At 38.9% G+C, this 12,500-nt stretch overlaps 2 protein-coding genes across 3 annotated transcripts in view; both read left to right on the top strand.

The window, feature by feature from the left end:
• LOC127959609 (GRAM domain-containing protein 2B-like) overlaps window positions 1-601 on the top strand; it is a 9,476-nt gene extending 8,875 nt beyond the window's left edge. The window contains exon 15 of one of the 2 annotated variants that reach the window (XR_008154278.1): window positions 182-601. The gene's annotated coding sequence lies outside the window, so the exon portion shown is untranslated. Of the gene's footprint in view, window positions 77-181 lie in introns of those variants that run through there. The other variant, XM_052558887.1, reaches the window with a different exon arrangement.
• A 591-nt stretch (window positions 602-1,192) lies between these two features.
• Window positions 1,193-12,500, top strand: part of LOC127959026 (solute carrier family 12 member 2-like) — a 14,766-nt gene continuing 3,458 nt past the window's right edge. Inside the window, exons 1-17 of the mRNA XM_052558030.1 lie at window positions 1,193-1,914; window positions 4,251-4,373; window positions 4,470-4,545; window positions 4,622-4,717; window positions 5,516-5,655; window positions 5,866-5,976; window positions 6,140-6,248; window positions 6,353-6,480; window positions 6,708-6,792; window positions 6,870-7,021; window positions 8,441-8,548; window positions 10,485-10,608; window positions 10,698-10,799; window positions 10,922-11,077; window positions 11,902-12,001; window positions 12,077-12,188; window positions 12,276-12,471. Of these exons, the coding sequence (XP_052413990.1) occupies window positions 1,456-1,914; window positions 4,251-4,373; window positions 4,470-4,545; window positions 4,622-4,717; window positions 5,516-5,655; window positions 5,866-5,976; window positions 6,140-6,248; window positions 6,353-6,480; window positions 6,708-6,792; window positions 6,870-7,021; window positions 8,441-8,548; window positions 10,485-10,608; window positions 10,698-10,799; window positions 10,922-11,077; window positions 11,902-12,001; window positions 12,077-12,188; window positions 12,276-12,471 (2,377 nt within the window). The 5' untranslated portion in view covers window positions 1,193-1,455. The remainder of the gene's footprint in view (window positions 1,915-4,250; window positions 4,374-4,469; window positions 4,546-4,621; window positions 4,718-5,515; window positions 5,656-5,865; window positions 5,977-6,139; window positions 6,249-6,352; window positions 6,481-6,707; window positions 6,793-6,869; window positions 7,022-8,440; window positions 8,549-10,484; window positions 10,609-10,697; window positions 10,800-10,921; window positions 11,078-11,901; window positions 12,002-12,076; window positions 12,189-12,275; window positions 12,472-12,500) is intronic.

Raw genomic sequence — 12,500 nt, 5'->3', positions numbered from 1 at the left:
GATTATCATTAGATGGACAATGATAAACTGTGTATACCTGTCGTTTGGAGTGAATAAAGTTTGCATCGTCTCTGAACATTACGTTTTGACGTGAGTTCATCATTACGGCTCGGGAAAGATGAGGAACAACCAGCAGACGTCGTTCACAAAGAAACACAAACCCTGCTGTTTTTATTTGCAGGCATGAAACAGGATCGAGAGTGCGGCGTGGGGAACTAATATGAAGAAAAACAGAGCATAATGATCATATGAGGAAAGACAAAGAGCTTTTCCTGATCCCATGTGCTCTGAGACACAATGTTCTTCTTCTTCTGAGGAGGAGGAGGTTTGCGAAGGATCTCTTTCAGCTCTGTATTGTGAAGAGTGAGATTGTGAAAGAGTGTGTTGTGTTATATGCTAATGTGACTGAATGTCATCACTCCTCTCCACAGAAAACCATTGTTTCTCTCTGAACTGGAATCAGATTGAGGTTTTAACATCCTGCAGAGGGTGGAAATACTTCATACCGTTGCCTCTATACTTCACTTGTTTGTTGTTTAAATGTGCATTAATGGAAAAGTTTTTAGCTGCTTTTGCATTAAAATTTATGATATTCCTTTGATTAACGTGAGCTCATAAAACTACTTTAGTTAAGTAATAAACCATGCACTATTTTAGATTTTCTGAACTATAGCAGGGTTATTATACTTAAGTTAAAGTTTGTTACTTGAAATAACTTAACAAAATAAAAAATAATCGAATGTACTTGCCATAGCAACATTTTCACTTTAATTCAGTTTAACTTTATGTACTAAAACAACTGAACACTAAATGTAAAAAACAAATTAATAAAAAGGAAAGAAAATTACTACAACTACCTGAAATCAGAATATAAAAAATAAATTCAGAATATTAATAAAAACTATAATGGTATCTCCAGTTATACTAAAAGAACACTGTTACTGTGCAGGGTAGTGTTTAAATGCTTATCATAAATAAAAGCAAAAATAATGCGTTTCATTAGTTAACATGAATTAATACTAAACAATAATTAAACATTATTTATGAGTTTTATTTAATGACAATTTCAATATTTATTAATTATGGCTACATTTTTTAATTGAAACCTGTGTTTGTTAGCATGAACGATTGTACAGTTGCTATTTCATGATAAACCAGTTTTATTGTTCGCTGTTAGTTGATGCATTTTGCGTCTGTGTTTCTGCGCGCAATTACGCGCCGCTCGTGACGCGCGGTGACGCACGCGAAAACCTGAATGAAACCGTCAGGGATCAAACTGGTTGTATTCTGACCCTGAAACTAAACACGGTTTCATCGAAATATCTAAGTTTAATCCAGCTCGAACTGCTGTGAGAGAGCGTCGCTCGGTCACGAGTGTGGTTACGTCTGACTGGCTCTCTGTAGTGACTGATGCACCGTTACCGGCGCGCCCCGTGATTCTCCATCATCTCCATCATGTCAGATCAGCCCTCATCTCCTCCAGCCGGACACAAGCCCACCCTCCGGGCGCCGGGGTCCTCTCAGAGCCGCTTCCAGGTGGATCCGGTGGCGGAGGCGGCGGCGGCGGCAGCAGCGGCGGGCGTCGCTCCTAAAACCCCGCCGGGATCGCGCTCCTCCACCGGTGAGGAGTCCAAGAGCCGGTTCCGGGTGGTGAACTTCTTAAGCCCGTCTGACGCCGCGCCTGACGCGGGATTGAACGGAGACACGGTGAGGAGCGAGGCGAGCCTGCACTCGTCCACCGGGGGTCTCAGTCACTTCTCGGACACGCACTCCAGCACGTATTACCTGCGCACATTCGGGCACAACACCATCGACGCGGTGCCCAACATCGACTTCTACCGGCAGACCGCGGCTCCGCTCGGGGAGAAGCTCGTGCGCCCGTCGCTGTCGGAGCTCCACGATGAACTCGACAAGGTTCGTGCTGTGTTTCCTCGCGCACTTTATACCGCGTGGCTGTGGTTTATCTGTGCGCGTGCTGCAAGAGCTATCGGGCACCGGGGCATGTTGTCACACGATTTACTGCGTTTATTTCAAAAGCAGTTACTGTGCAACTTACATCTTACATTAAAAATGAAGAAAACTGTAAGAATATGAACGTTCTGTTTATTAACACGATGTTAGCTTTTAATATAATAGCAGTAACCACAAAATACACGTGAAAATGAAAAAATAAATAAATAAATAAATAAATAAATAAATAAATATATATATATATATATATATATATATATATATATATATATATATATATATATTATTATTATTAACCAATAAAGACAAATCGATGACAAATCTATATTTCAAATGTATTATATTTAAAGATTTTCCATCAATAATTAAAATGGTTTTACAATAAAATACAAAGCAGTTCATTGTAGAGTAAACTTCCTTTCCCAATAAAGGATATAAAATGGCAAAAATAAAATAAATAAATATCTATATAGACATTTTCTAAACAAACAAAAACTAATAAAAATGACAAAAACACACAAAATACGTATTATAACTAACTAAAATGAAAATGCAAAAACCACTCATTCAAAATATTTTAAATAAACGATCTCAATGACAGTAAAATAACAGCGTATCTATATTTTAAATGTAACTGACAAAATGTCAAATCATCATTTTCTGATTCAAAGTAAATGATTATTAATGATTGTTTGAAACCAACATATAAAACTTACAACTCGTAAAACTCTCATAACTCAATCCTGAGCTCTAGTGCCTGTGACAACTAGCCCCGGTCTGATTTCCTACATGAAGTGCATTATGTTGTTTTCCCTGCAAACACTTTATTATTTAAAATGACATGCAGCACAAATGTGATATTAAAAGCTGTCATCAGATCATAATCAGATGTGTTATTGCAGTATGAGTGATGAGTGTAGTTTGTTTCTTCTCTTATGTCTGTAAGTTGCATGACTTGTGTGATGTCACACACACACACTTGTCCTCAGACAATAGTCCCTCTCACACACACACACCCACTCCATGAGGCACCATGAGCGATCTGGGTCACATCACAATGTGAGCGTGTGACCCGTGCATCTCTCTCAAAGACCCAGTGTCCCCTGAACATCACTGGACACACAGGTTACACACTCGTGTGTTAATCAGGACTCACACACTAAAACAGCTCAGCTATTCAGTCAAAACCAGTGTGTTTACATGCACTGGTCAGTTGTGAGTCTTTTTTTACATATCAAGTCTCTTCTCAGACTAGTGGAAAGAAAACATCCAAAACACACATTTAAGAGTTAATTTCAATGTGCTTCATCTGTTATCACATGATTGCAGTTTTATTCCTCTATATATTCTGTATGTTTGTTCATATTTCATCCATACTGATTTGTGAAGCATTTTTATTCCTAGGGACGTGGTGAAAATGTGCTTGTTTACTGTCTGGTGATTTATGGGGTTACACAAAGAAAAATCCAGAATACCTTTAAATCTCATATGACAATAAAATCAAACAAAAATTATGAATGTGCTGGAAATGTACTTATTGAATGCATATTTAGTTAGATGCATGTTTAAACATTGCATTTCAGAAATGAAATAGAAATTTTACACACACACACACACACACACACACACACACACACAATAAATAATCTCTCCATTGATGTCTGGTTTGTTAGAATGACAATATTTGAAAATCTGGAATCTGAGGGTGCAAAAAATAAAAATATTGAGAAAATCATGTTTAAAGTTGTTCAAATGAAGTTCTTAGCAATGCATATTACTAATCAAAAATTAAGTTTTGATACATTTACGGTAGGAAATTTACAAAATATCATGGAACATGATTTTTACTTAATATCCTAATGATTTTTGGAATTAAAGAAAAAAGTGATAATTTTGATCCATGGTCTCTCACACACACACGCACACACACACACACACACACACACACACACATATATATAAACTACTAAAATGTCTAAAACATTTACTAAAACTAAAGTGGAAGATATAAAATGAAAACTGATTCTAACTATGAATAAAACAAATTTAAAGTGCCACATTGATACAGTAACACTGCATTCTTCCATGAGCTCTTAACTAGTCCATAAAGGCATTCAATATTTTTTCATTTTTCATAACTTTGAACCATCTGAGAAACGAAGTCATTCAAAAGCAAATATTGCTCTTTCTCTTCTGCATATTAAATAATAAGTCCTAGTAAAAGCTCGAGTTATCAGATGTGACATATGCTGACTCTGGAGGGGTGTGGTCTTGTGTAGGAGCCGTTTGAGGAGGGGTTCCCCAACGGAGAGGAGCTCACGGCCGCCGAGATCATCACAGCCAAAGAACTGTCCGATTCAAAGGGAGGCACGGTGAAGTTCGGCTGGGTCAAAGGAGTGCTGGTCAGTCCGACCTCTGACCTCTCTGATCCATCAACACACACACACACACACATAACTCTAACGAACACTGCTGATGCTGATGCTGACTGTGTGCAGATACGATGCATGCTGAACATCTGGGGAGTGATGCTGTTCATCAGGATGTCGTGGATCGTGGGTCAGGCGGGCATCGGTAAGATAACTGACCAGCAGCACTGACCCCAGATCAGAAGGAATGGTCAGTCACAGACTGTGTTGTGTTCCTGCAGCTCTGTCCTGTGCCATCGTTCTCATGGCTATCGTGGTGACGTCTATCACTGGACTCTCAACATCAGCTATTGCCACCAACGGCTTCGTGCGTGGAGGTCAGTGAGGTATTATATAATATTAATAACCGTCTGAAATAAAGAAATATATTAAATATATATATAGAGGATGCAAGGATGCTTTAAATTGTGATGATAAAGACATTTACAGTGTCACAAAAAGATTTCTTTTTCAGATAAATGGTCTTTTGTACGTCTGAACAATCTACTCAGCTGTTTTCAACATAATAAAAATAATCAGAAATGTTTCTTGAGCAGCAAATCAACATATTAGAATGATTTCTGAATGATGCTGAAAATACAGCTGCGCATCACAGAAATAAATTACAGTTTAAGATATATTTAAATTGAAATGAGTTATTTTAAATAGTAAAAATATTTCACAATATTAATGCTTTTGCTGTATTTCTGATCAAATAAACACTGCTTGGAGAGCAGAAGAGACTTCTTCAAAACAGATTAAAAATCTTTCTGATCAAAAACGTTTGACTGGGTCGTGTGTGTATAAATGACACTAATTTACACATTTTTTACCATCAAATTTACTTTTTACCATTCATTGCTTCATGTATTTACACTGAACAAAATTATAAACGCAACACTTTTTTAAATTTTTGCTCCCATTTCTCATGAGCTGAACTCTTTTATTTACACAAATGCCTATTTCTTTAAAAATCGTTCACAGATCTGTCTAAATCTGTGTTAGTATATTACTGTTTATTGGTAAGTTCAATGTTACTGAGAGTTATTCTTCACTAACTGTGACTTCTGTTCTAATAGTTTTGGATATATTTGGTCTAAAGTGAGGAGTTAATGTCTGTGATTGGCTGGTTTTAGGCGGGGCATATTACCTGATCTCCAGGAGTTTGGGTCCAGAGTTTGGAGGATCCATTGGTCTGATCTTTGCCTTTGCCAATGCTGTCGCTGTGGCCATGTATGTCGTAGGTTTTGCAGAAACCGTCGTTGAGCTTCTGGATGTGAGTATGAACGCCCAGACCTTGGATGGATGATGATGAGCGTGACAGACCTGATGTTTCTTCATCAGACTAATGCATTAGTGTTTTTGGTCATGCACCTGATTTTCATTGATTTTTTAGATGTGCATGTCTGCTGTGGTTGTCTTACGGTGATAGGCTGACATATATCCTCCATATTCATTCATAATGTAAACACCCTGTGTTTATCAGAGTATAGACGCTCTCATGACGGATGAGATCAATGACATCAGGATCGTCGGCACGCTCACCGCCGTCTTACTGCTGGGCATCTCTGTCGCTGGAATGGAGTGGGAGGCAAAAGTCAGTATATTCCTCCATTCACATATCTGTGGACACAGAATTATATAGCCATACTACTGTATTTTTGGAATCAGCAGCTCAAAATAAGTATTGGATTCCATTCAGTGGATATGATGCAGGTCGGTGTTATTTAAGTCCTGTGATGTACTCATGTCTTTGACAGGCCCAGATTGTGTTAATGGTGATTCTTGTGGCGGCTATTTGCAACTACTTCATCGGATCCTTCATCCCTTTGAAGTCGAAGGAGCCTCAAGGCTTCTTCGGTTATAACGGTTGGACGTCTTTACTCATCTGTGATCATTGATCATTATTTAAGATCAGTGCTGGAGGAAGGGATTCCATGGCGTGTTCATTCTTGTGTTTGTCTGTCTCAAAGCTGCCATAATGATGGAGAACATGGGTCCAGACTTCAGAGATGACGAAACCTTCTTCTCCGTCTTTGCCATCTTCTTCCCGGCCGCCACAGGAATCCTAGCGGGAGCCAATATATCAGGAGACCTGGCGGTGAGGAACATTTATTCTCACAGTGATGTCACAGAATAACCATTTGGAACCTGATCAGTTCTTTAAAGAACCGTTTATTCTTAGTGTGAGTAACAGTTTGAAGAACACTATGAAGTGGTGTTGGGTGTTAAAGGTCCTTCATGCAACATTGATGCTCGTAAAGAAGCTTTATTTCCAAGAGTTCTGCTGGATTTTGGTGGTCATCACAGCTGATCTGGTCTCTGTAGGATCCACAGTTAGCGATTCCGAAAGGAACTCTCCTGGCGATCCTCATAACTGGAGTGGTTTACATCGCTGTTGCCATCTCGAACGGTATTTGTGTGGTTCTTTCTCTGAATGTTCTCGCCTCGTGGTCCAGAGGTGATGTTATGGGTTTGCCATGTGTTTAGGCTCTTGTATCGTGCGGGACGCCACAGGCGATGATAATGACACCATGGTGGGCTCGCTGGAGAACTGCACCGACGCCGCCTGCACGCTGGGATACGACTTCTCCATCTGTAAAGAGGGCGGCTGCAAGTACGGCCTTCAGAACGACTTCCAGGTGTGCTCAAAGTTAGCATTATTATTCGGGAATGCATATGTTGATGTTCAGTGTTGGGGGAAGTTACTTTTAAAAGTAATGCATTACAAAAAGTTCTATTTTTGGCAAATGTGAAATCAAATTTCACTCAAAAGCTCCCTATTATATACCCAGTGCAATGAGGCGCCAGATGCAATGCAAGTTATTTTTGCTAGTTTCAAACCAACGCAGTTCTCATTTTCATGTCCTGCACCACATTGTTTAAATAGCAAATGCATTTGCACCCATTTGGTCTGAAAACGAGGAGGATTGTTTGCATGTTGCTGTTTTAAAGCAGCTGAAATAGACTGCGCCACTGACCAAGAAAAACCTTGTCTAAAGTCAGTAGCACAATATTTATTTATTTTCTGTTATTTAAAGAGTAATATGCACACAGGGATGCACAGCAGCACACAAAGATGCCAAATTTTGCTCTTGCAAAAAAAATCCCATGTAAATAGCGAATCCGGCATCAGGGTTGCCAGGTTTTCCCAAGAACCCCCCCTCCCCCAATCGCTACTCAAAAGTAGCCGAAAACTGCTCGAAACTAACAAAAAAAAACTGCTAAAATTTGCATTCCAGGGAATGTCTGCCATGGCATGAGTGAATCTTGCTTGAATGGGAGATTGGTTTAATGCACATTACACCCAAAACACACCCATTACACATTAAGAGAATAGAAACAACTCTTTTAGAGCTTGCCAACATTTTTCCAATCGTTAAACTAGCAAAAGTGGATTCAGACACATCCTAAGGGCATTTGCGCCTTGCACTTTAGACCATGTGCTTAGATCGTAAAAATAGGGCCCCAAAAATGAAATGAATGAGCCTCGGGTTTGAGGAAATGAAAACTCATATCTGTACAGTAGAGGGCGCCGGTCAAACAAACTGTCAGCTGTCCTGCCATTATGGATTACATGAAGAATAGAATGCATAGAAGAAAGTTCAACACGTTCTTCTCGATCATCAAAAAAACAAAAATGCAATGTTTATCTAAAGTAATTTTTGGTTATTATTATGGTTGAACTGGATCATCAAACCTCAGCAGCAAAGACACTGGTTAATAAAATGGGATTAAATACATAAAGAATATTTGTGTTATTTAGCATATTTAATTAATGTAGTTTTGCATAATATTCTGAGTTTACATTTCACTGATTTTATTCGTTTTGAGGAATACTAAATCTGTTTTTGTGCGAGTGAGAAGATTAAATGCATGTTGACAGTTAGTCTAGATCTACAGTAGCATCATGTTACACATCATAAATGAAAAGCAATGCATTTGCTAGTTTGATCTGATTACGTTTGGCGTTACTTTTAATGCGTTCCCCCCAGCACTGAGAAGAGATGTAGTAAGTCATTCAGCTTTACTGATGTTCTGTGATGTTAATGATCTTTCAGGTGATGAGTTTGGTGTCTGGCTTCGGGCCGCTCATCACAGCTGGGATATTCTCGGCCACTCTCTCATCAGCGCTTGCTTCTCTGGTCAGCGCTCCCAAAGTCTTCCAGGTCAGGGCACATACAAACCTCCTACTGAACAATGTCTTAAACTTTGGTTAAAAGCTATTGTATTTTGGATACTAGGTATCCAGATTTGCTAGTAAATGGAGTTTTTTTTCATTGCATCCCTGAAATCAGCCAGTAATCTCAAAAGAATTGATGAATTGACATCGACTTTCATTCACTTCCATGATTCTGTGATGTTTTTCTCTGTTACAGAAATGACTAGAAGTAAAGGTTGTGTGTTTGGGGAGTTTTCATTCAAACCAGTTCAAATTTAGACTATTTACATAAAGTTTTATATGGTAGAATTCTTCATCGTCTTAAAATTTGAGGGAGATATTTGGTTTATTCCCACTATAAATCTCTATCTACAGTAAGCGCCTCAAAAAGCACATGGACTTCATCCAAGATGCTCCATGCATCTGTTGATTTCTCTGTATGTGTGTGGATTATCTGTTTTTTTTTTTTTTAAACAGATGCATGCTGAATGGTGCTAGTCTCTGATAAATAACCTTATTATTAATGTGATCAGCACAACTAAAACACATCAATTACCTATTTGCATCCATTACACATTTTTCCTTTCTGATTTCCTGGCACTCTCCCTGCGTAATTTTCCTATTTCTCATCTTCTGGAGTTGTATTTACTGTTTCAACAAAACAGCCTGATACAAAAGCTTGTGCTTTTTGATTTTTGTGCAGTGATTAACTAAATGAGTTGCATTTGGAGTAATTTATTACACAATCATCAGGTGCATCAGCGAGCGGGCATCATCATTTTGTTTGACAGGTTACAGTTTATTCCAAGAAAATGCATGAACTGAAAGAATGGAACGATTGATGCAATGCAATGTAAATCACGTTGAATTAAAAGTGTCTACCAAATGCATAAATGATAAAATTATAAATGACGATTTTGCATTACCATACCCTATATATTGGCCAAATATTGTATATCAGAGCTTCCTATGATCTTATATTGTTTAATATAACCATCACTCTGTTCTTCAGGTTATGTGTTGTCTGAGTTGATTTTCAATTCAATTCAATTCAAGTTTATTTGTATAGCGCTTTTTACAAAATAAATCGTTACAAAGCAACTTTACAGAAAATTATGTTTCTACAATATTTAGTAGTAGCTTGTGCACATTTGACAGGATTTTAGAAAAAATAAAAATAATAATAATAATAATATAAGACGTAGTCAGCTGGACGATGAACTATCAATATTATTAATTAAGTTATTATATGATGTAGTCACACATTTAGCAATAATTGTTAGTTCTGTTTGTTGATTCAGGGTTAGCATCATCTGGGGTCCTCTGAGGGTCAGCATCATCTCTTCTCAGGTGTTCTGGATCCAGACTGGAGCTTGTTTAAATCCTAGTTACCACGGGATGTAAATCCCGTGGCGAAACATAGAAACAAAATACAGACATCATTAGCATAGCTGCTGATCCAACAAAGTAAAATTAGTTTAACCCAAGTTAATGAATAAAAATGCACCTTTGAACAGATGCAACTACACTCACAATTAAAAAGAAACATTATTCGAATGCTTGGCGAAAGAGATGTGTTTTTAATCTAGATTTAAACAGAGAGAGTGTGTCTGAACCCCGAACATTATCAGGAAGGCTATTCCAGAGTTTGGGAGCCAAATGTGAGAAAGCTCTACCTCCTTTAGTGGACTTTGCTATCCTAGGAACTACCAAAAGTCCAGCGTTTTGTGACCTTAGGGTGCGTGATGGGTTGTAACGTGGTAGAAGGCTAGTTAGGTATGCTGGAGCTAAACCATTTAGGGCCTTATAGGTAAGTAATGATAATTTGTAACTGATACGGAACTTAATAGGTAGCCAGTGCAGAGACTGTAAAATTGGGGTAATATGATCATATTTTCTTGACCTGGTAAGTAGGAGTTTAATGTGTGTGTGTGGTTTTGTAGGCCTTGTGTAAGGATAGAATCTACCCTGGAATGCATGTGTTTGCCAAAGGATACGGGAAGAACAAAGAGCCTCTGCGCGCTTATGTCCTCACCTTCATCATCGGCCTGGCCTTCATCCTGATCGGTAAACTACACCCCACTCAATGCTGACTTATCTACTTACATGCTAATGACAGAAACTGTGTCTAAAATCCAAGTGTGTTGGTGTTTCAGCTCAGTTGAACGTCATCGCTCCCATCATTTCCAACTTCTTCTTGGCTTCTTACGCCTTGATAAATTTCTCTGTTTTCCACGCGTCGCTGGCGAACTCCCCAGGCAAGTGTGAAGCAGAAATCCTCTCTGATGAAACTGAAAATGAGCGTGGTGTTCCTCCTCAGGTCGCTGACACGGATGGTTTCATACATCATTGAGTAATTCACAGATCTCCATCTGAACAGGATGGCGTCCGAGCTTCAAATACTACAACAAGTGGGTGTCGTTAGCCGGAGCCGTGCTGTGCTGCGTGGTGATGTTTGTGATCAACTGGTGGGCAGCGCTGCTCACAAACGGCATCGTCCTGGCGCTCTACATCTACGTCAGCTACAAGAAACCAGGTCTGTAAAACTGCACAGGAGTACGGGACTTAGTTCATGCATCGGTTGTTGAGTTCATGTTGGGATGTGGGCGTGGCTTTCAGAAGAGGGGCGGAGTTTAAGTACTCTTAATGATCGGAGAATCCTTCATGCGTCACCAGAGAGAAGATTTAATGAAACATGACAAGGTCAAAACTTTAAAAAGTGTGAAATGTGCAGATGAATCATTTACAATAAAATTAATAATATGCATTTAGAAAACTAGAAAACACGCCAACTAATGCAATGCTGTAAATGACATATAATATGCTATATAATTTTCACAGTATTTGAAATATGTATTTGTTCATGTTGGTTAATTAAAATGTTGTTTTTCATGTTAGTTCATTATCATGTTAATGCAGCGTTCCTGTAGATCATGGAACTGGTTAAATCTATATCTTGAATAGTCACTTTGGATAAAAGCGTCTGCCAAATGCATAAATGTAATTATGGTTCATGATAAAAGCATAGTTCATCCAAAACTGAAACTTCTGTCATCATTACTCACCCTTGTGTTGAATTCCTTTCTTCTGTTGAAAACAAAATAAATAATTTTGAAGAATGTGGGTAACCAGTGACTTGGGAAATGAGTGGTTACGAACATTCTTCAAAATATCTTCTATCCACAAGAAATAAACTCTTTTAGATTTGGAACAACACGGGGGAGAGCAAATGATGACAAGATTTAGATTTTGGTGTGACTGTCCCTTTAACTGATGTGAGGCCTTATTGTAAAGTGTCATCGCTTATGTTTTAAAGTCATCCATTACAACTGAGTGTTAAAATGCATCTTTCTGCTGCAGATGTGAACTGGGGTTCGTCGACACAAGCGCTGATGTACAATAAGGCACTAACACATAGTCTGCATCTCACCGGGGTTGAGGACCATATCAAGAACTTCAGGTGATCCACCGGCAGATGCTGTCTTATGTGACTCTATAGAGACCCAAAACCTCTCTGAAATCATTGTTCCCACAGGCCTCAGTGTCTTGTAATGTCTGGATACCCAAACTCAAGACCAGCGCTGCTGTATCTAGTGCACGCCTTCACCAAAAACGTGGGTTTGATGGTCTGTGGACACGTACGCACGGTTAGTAAATTCAGTAAACATCTGACACATTGCAGTTATGAGCATCTACAAACGCAAACATGCACTTGTCCTTGCTTTTTCCCACAGGGATTCCGTAGGCCGAACTCGAAGGATATGATGAACGAGCAGGTCCGCTATCAGCGCTGGCTCCTGAAGACACGAATCAAAGCCTTTTACACTCCTGTGTTTGCTGATGATCTCAGACAAGGAGCTCAGTATCTCCTGCAGGTCAGAACAAAGAGCCCATGTAATGACCTCAATCAGAACGCCTTTAAATCTAAGAGTAAACCTGATGTTGTTGGGGTTCACAGA

Source organism: Carassius gibelio, chromosome B6, assembly GCF_023724105.1.
Source record: "Carassius gibelio isolate Cgi1373 ecotype wild population from Czech Republic chromosome B6, carGib1.2-hapl.c, whole genome shotgun sequence".
Lineage (NCBI taxonomy): Eukaryota > Metazoa > Chordata > Actinopteri > Cypriniformes > Cyprinidae > Carassius > Carassius gibelio.
The sequence above is the reverse complement of the archived record's forward strand: the minus strand, read 5'-3'. Positions and strand labels throughout refer to the sequence as shown.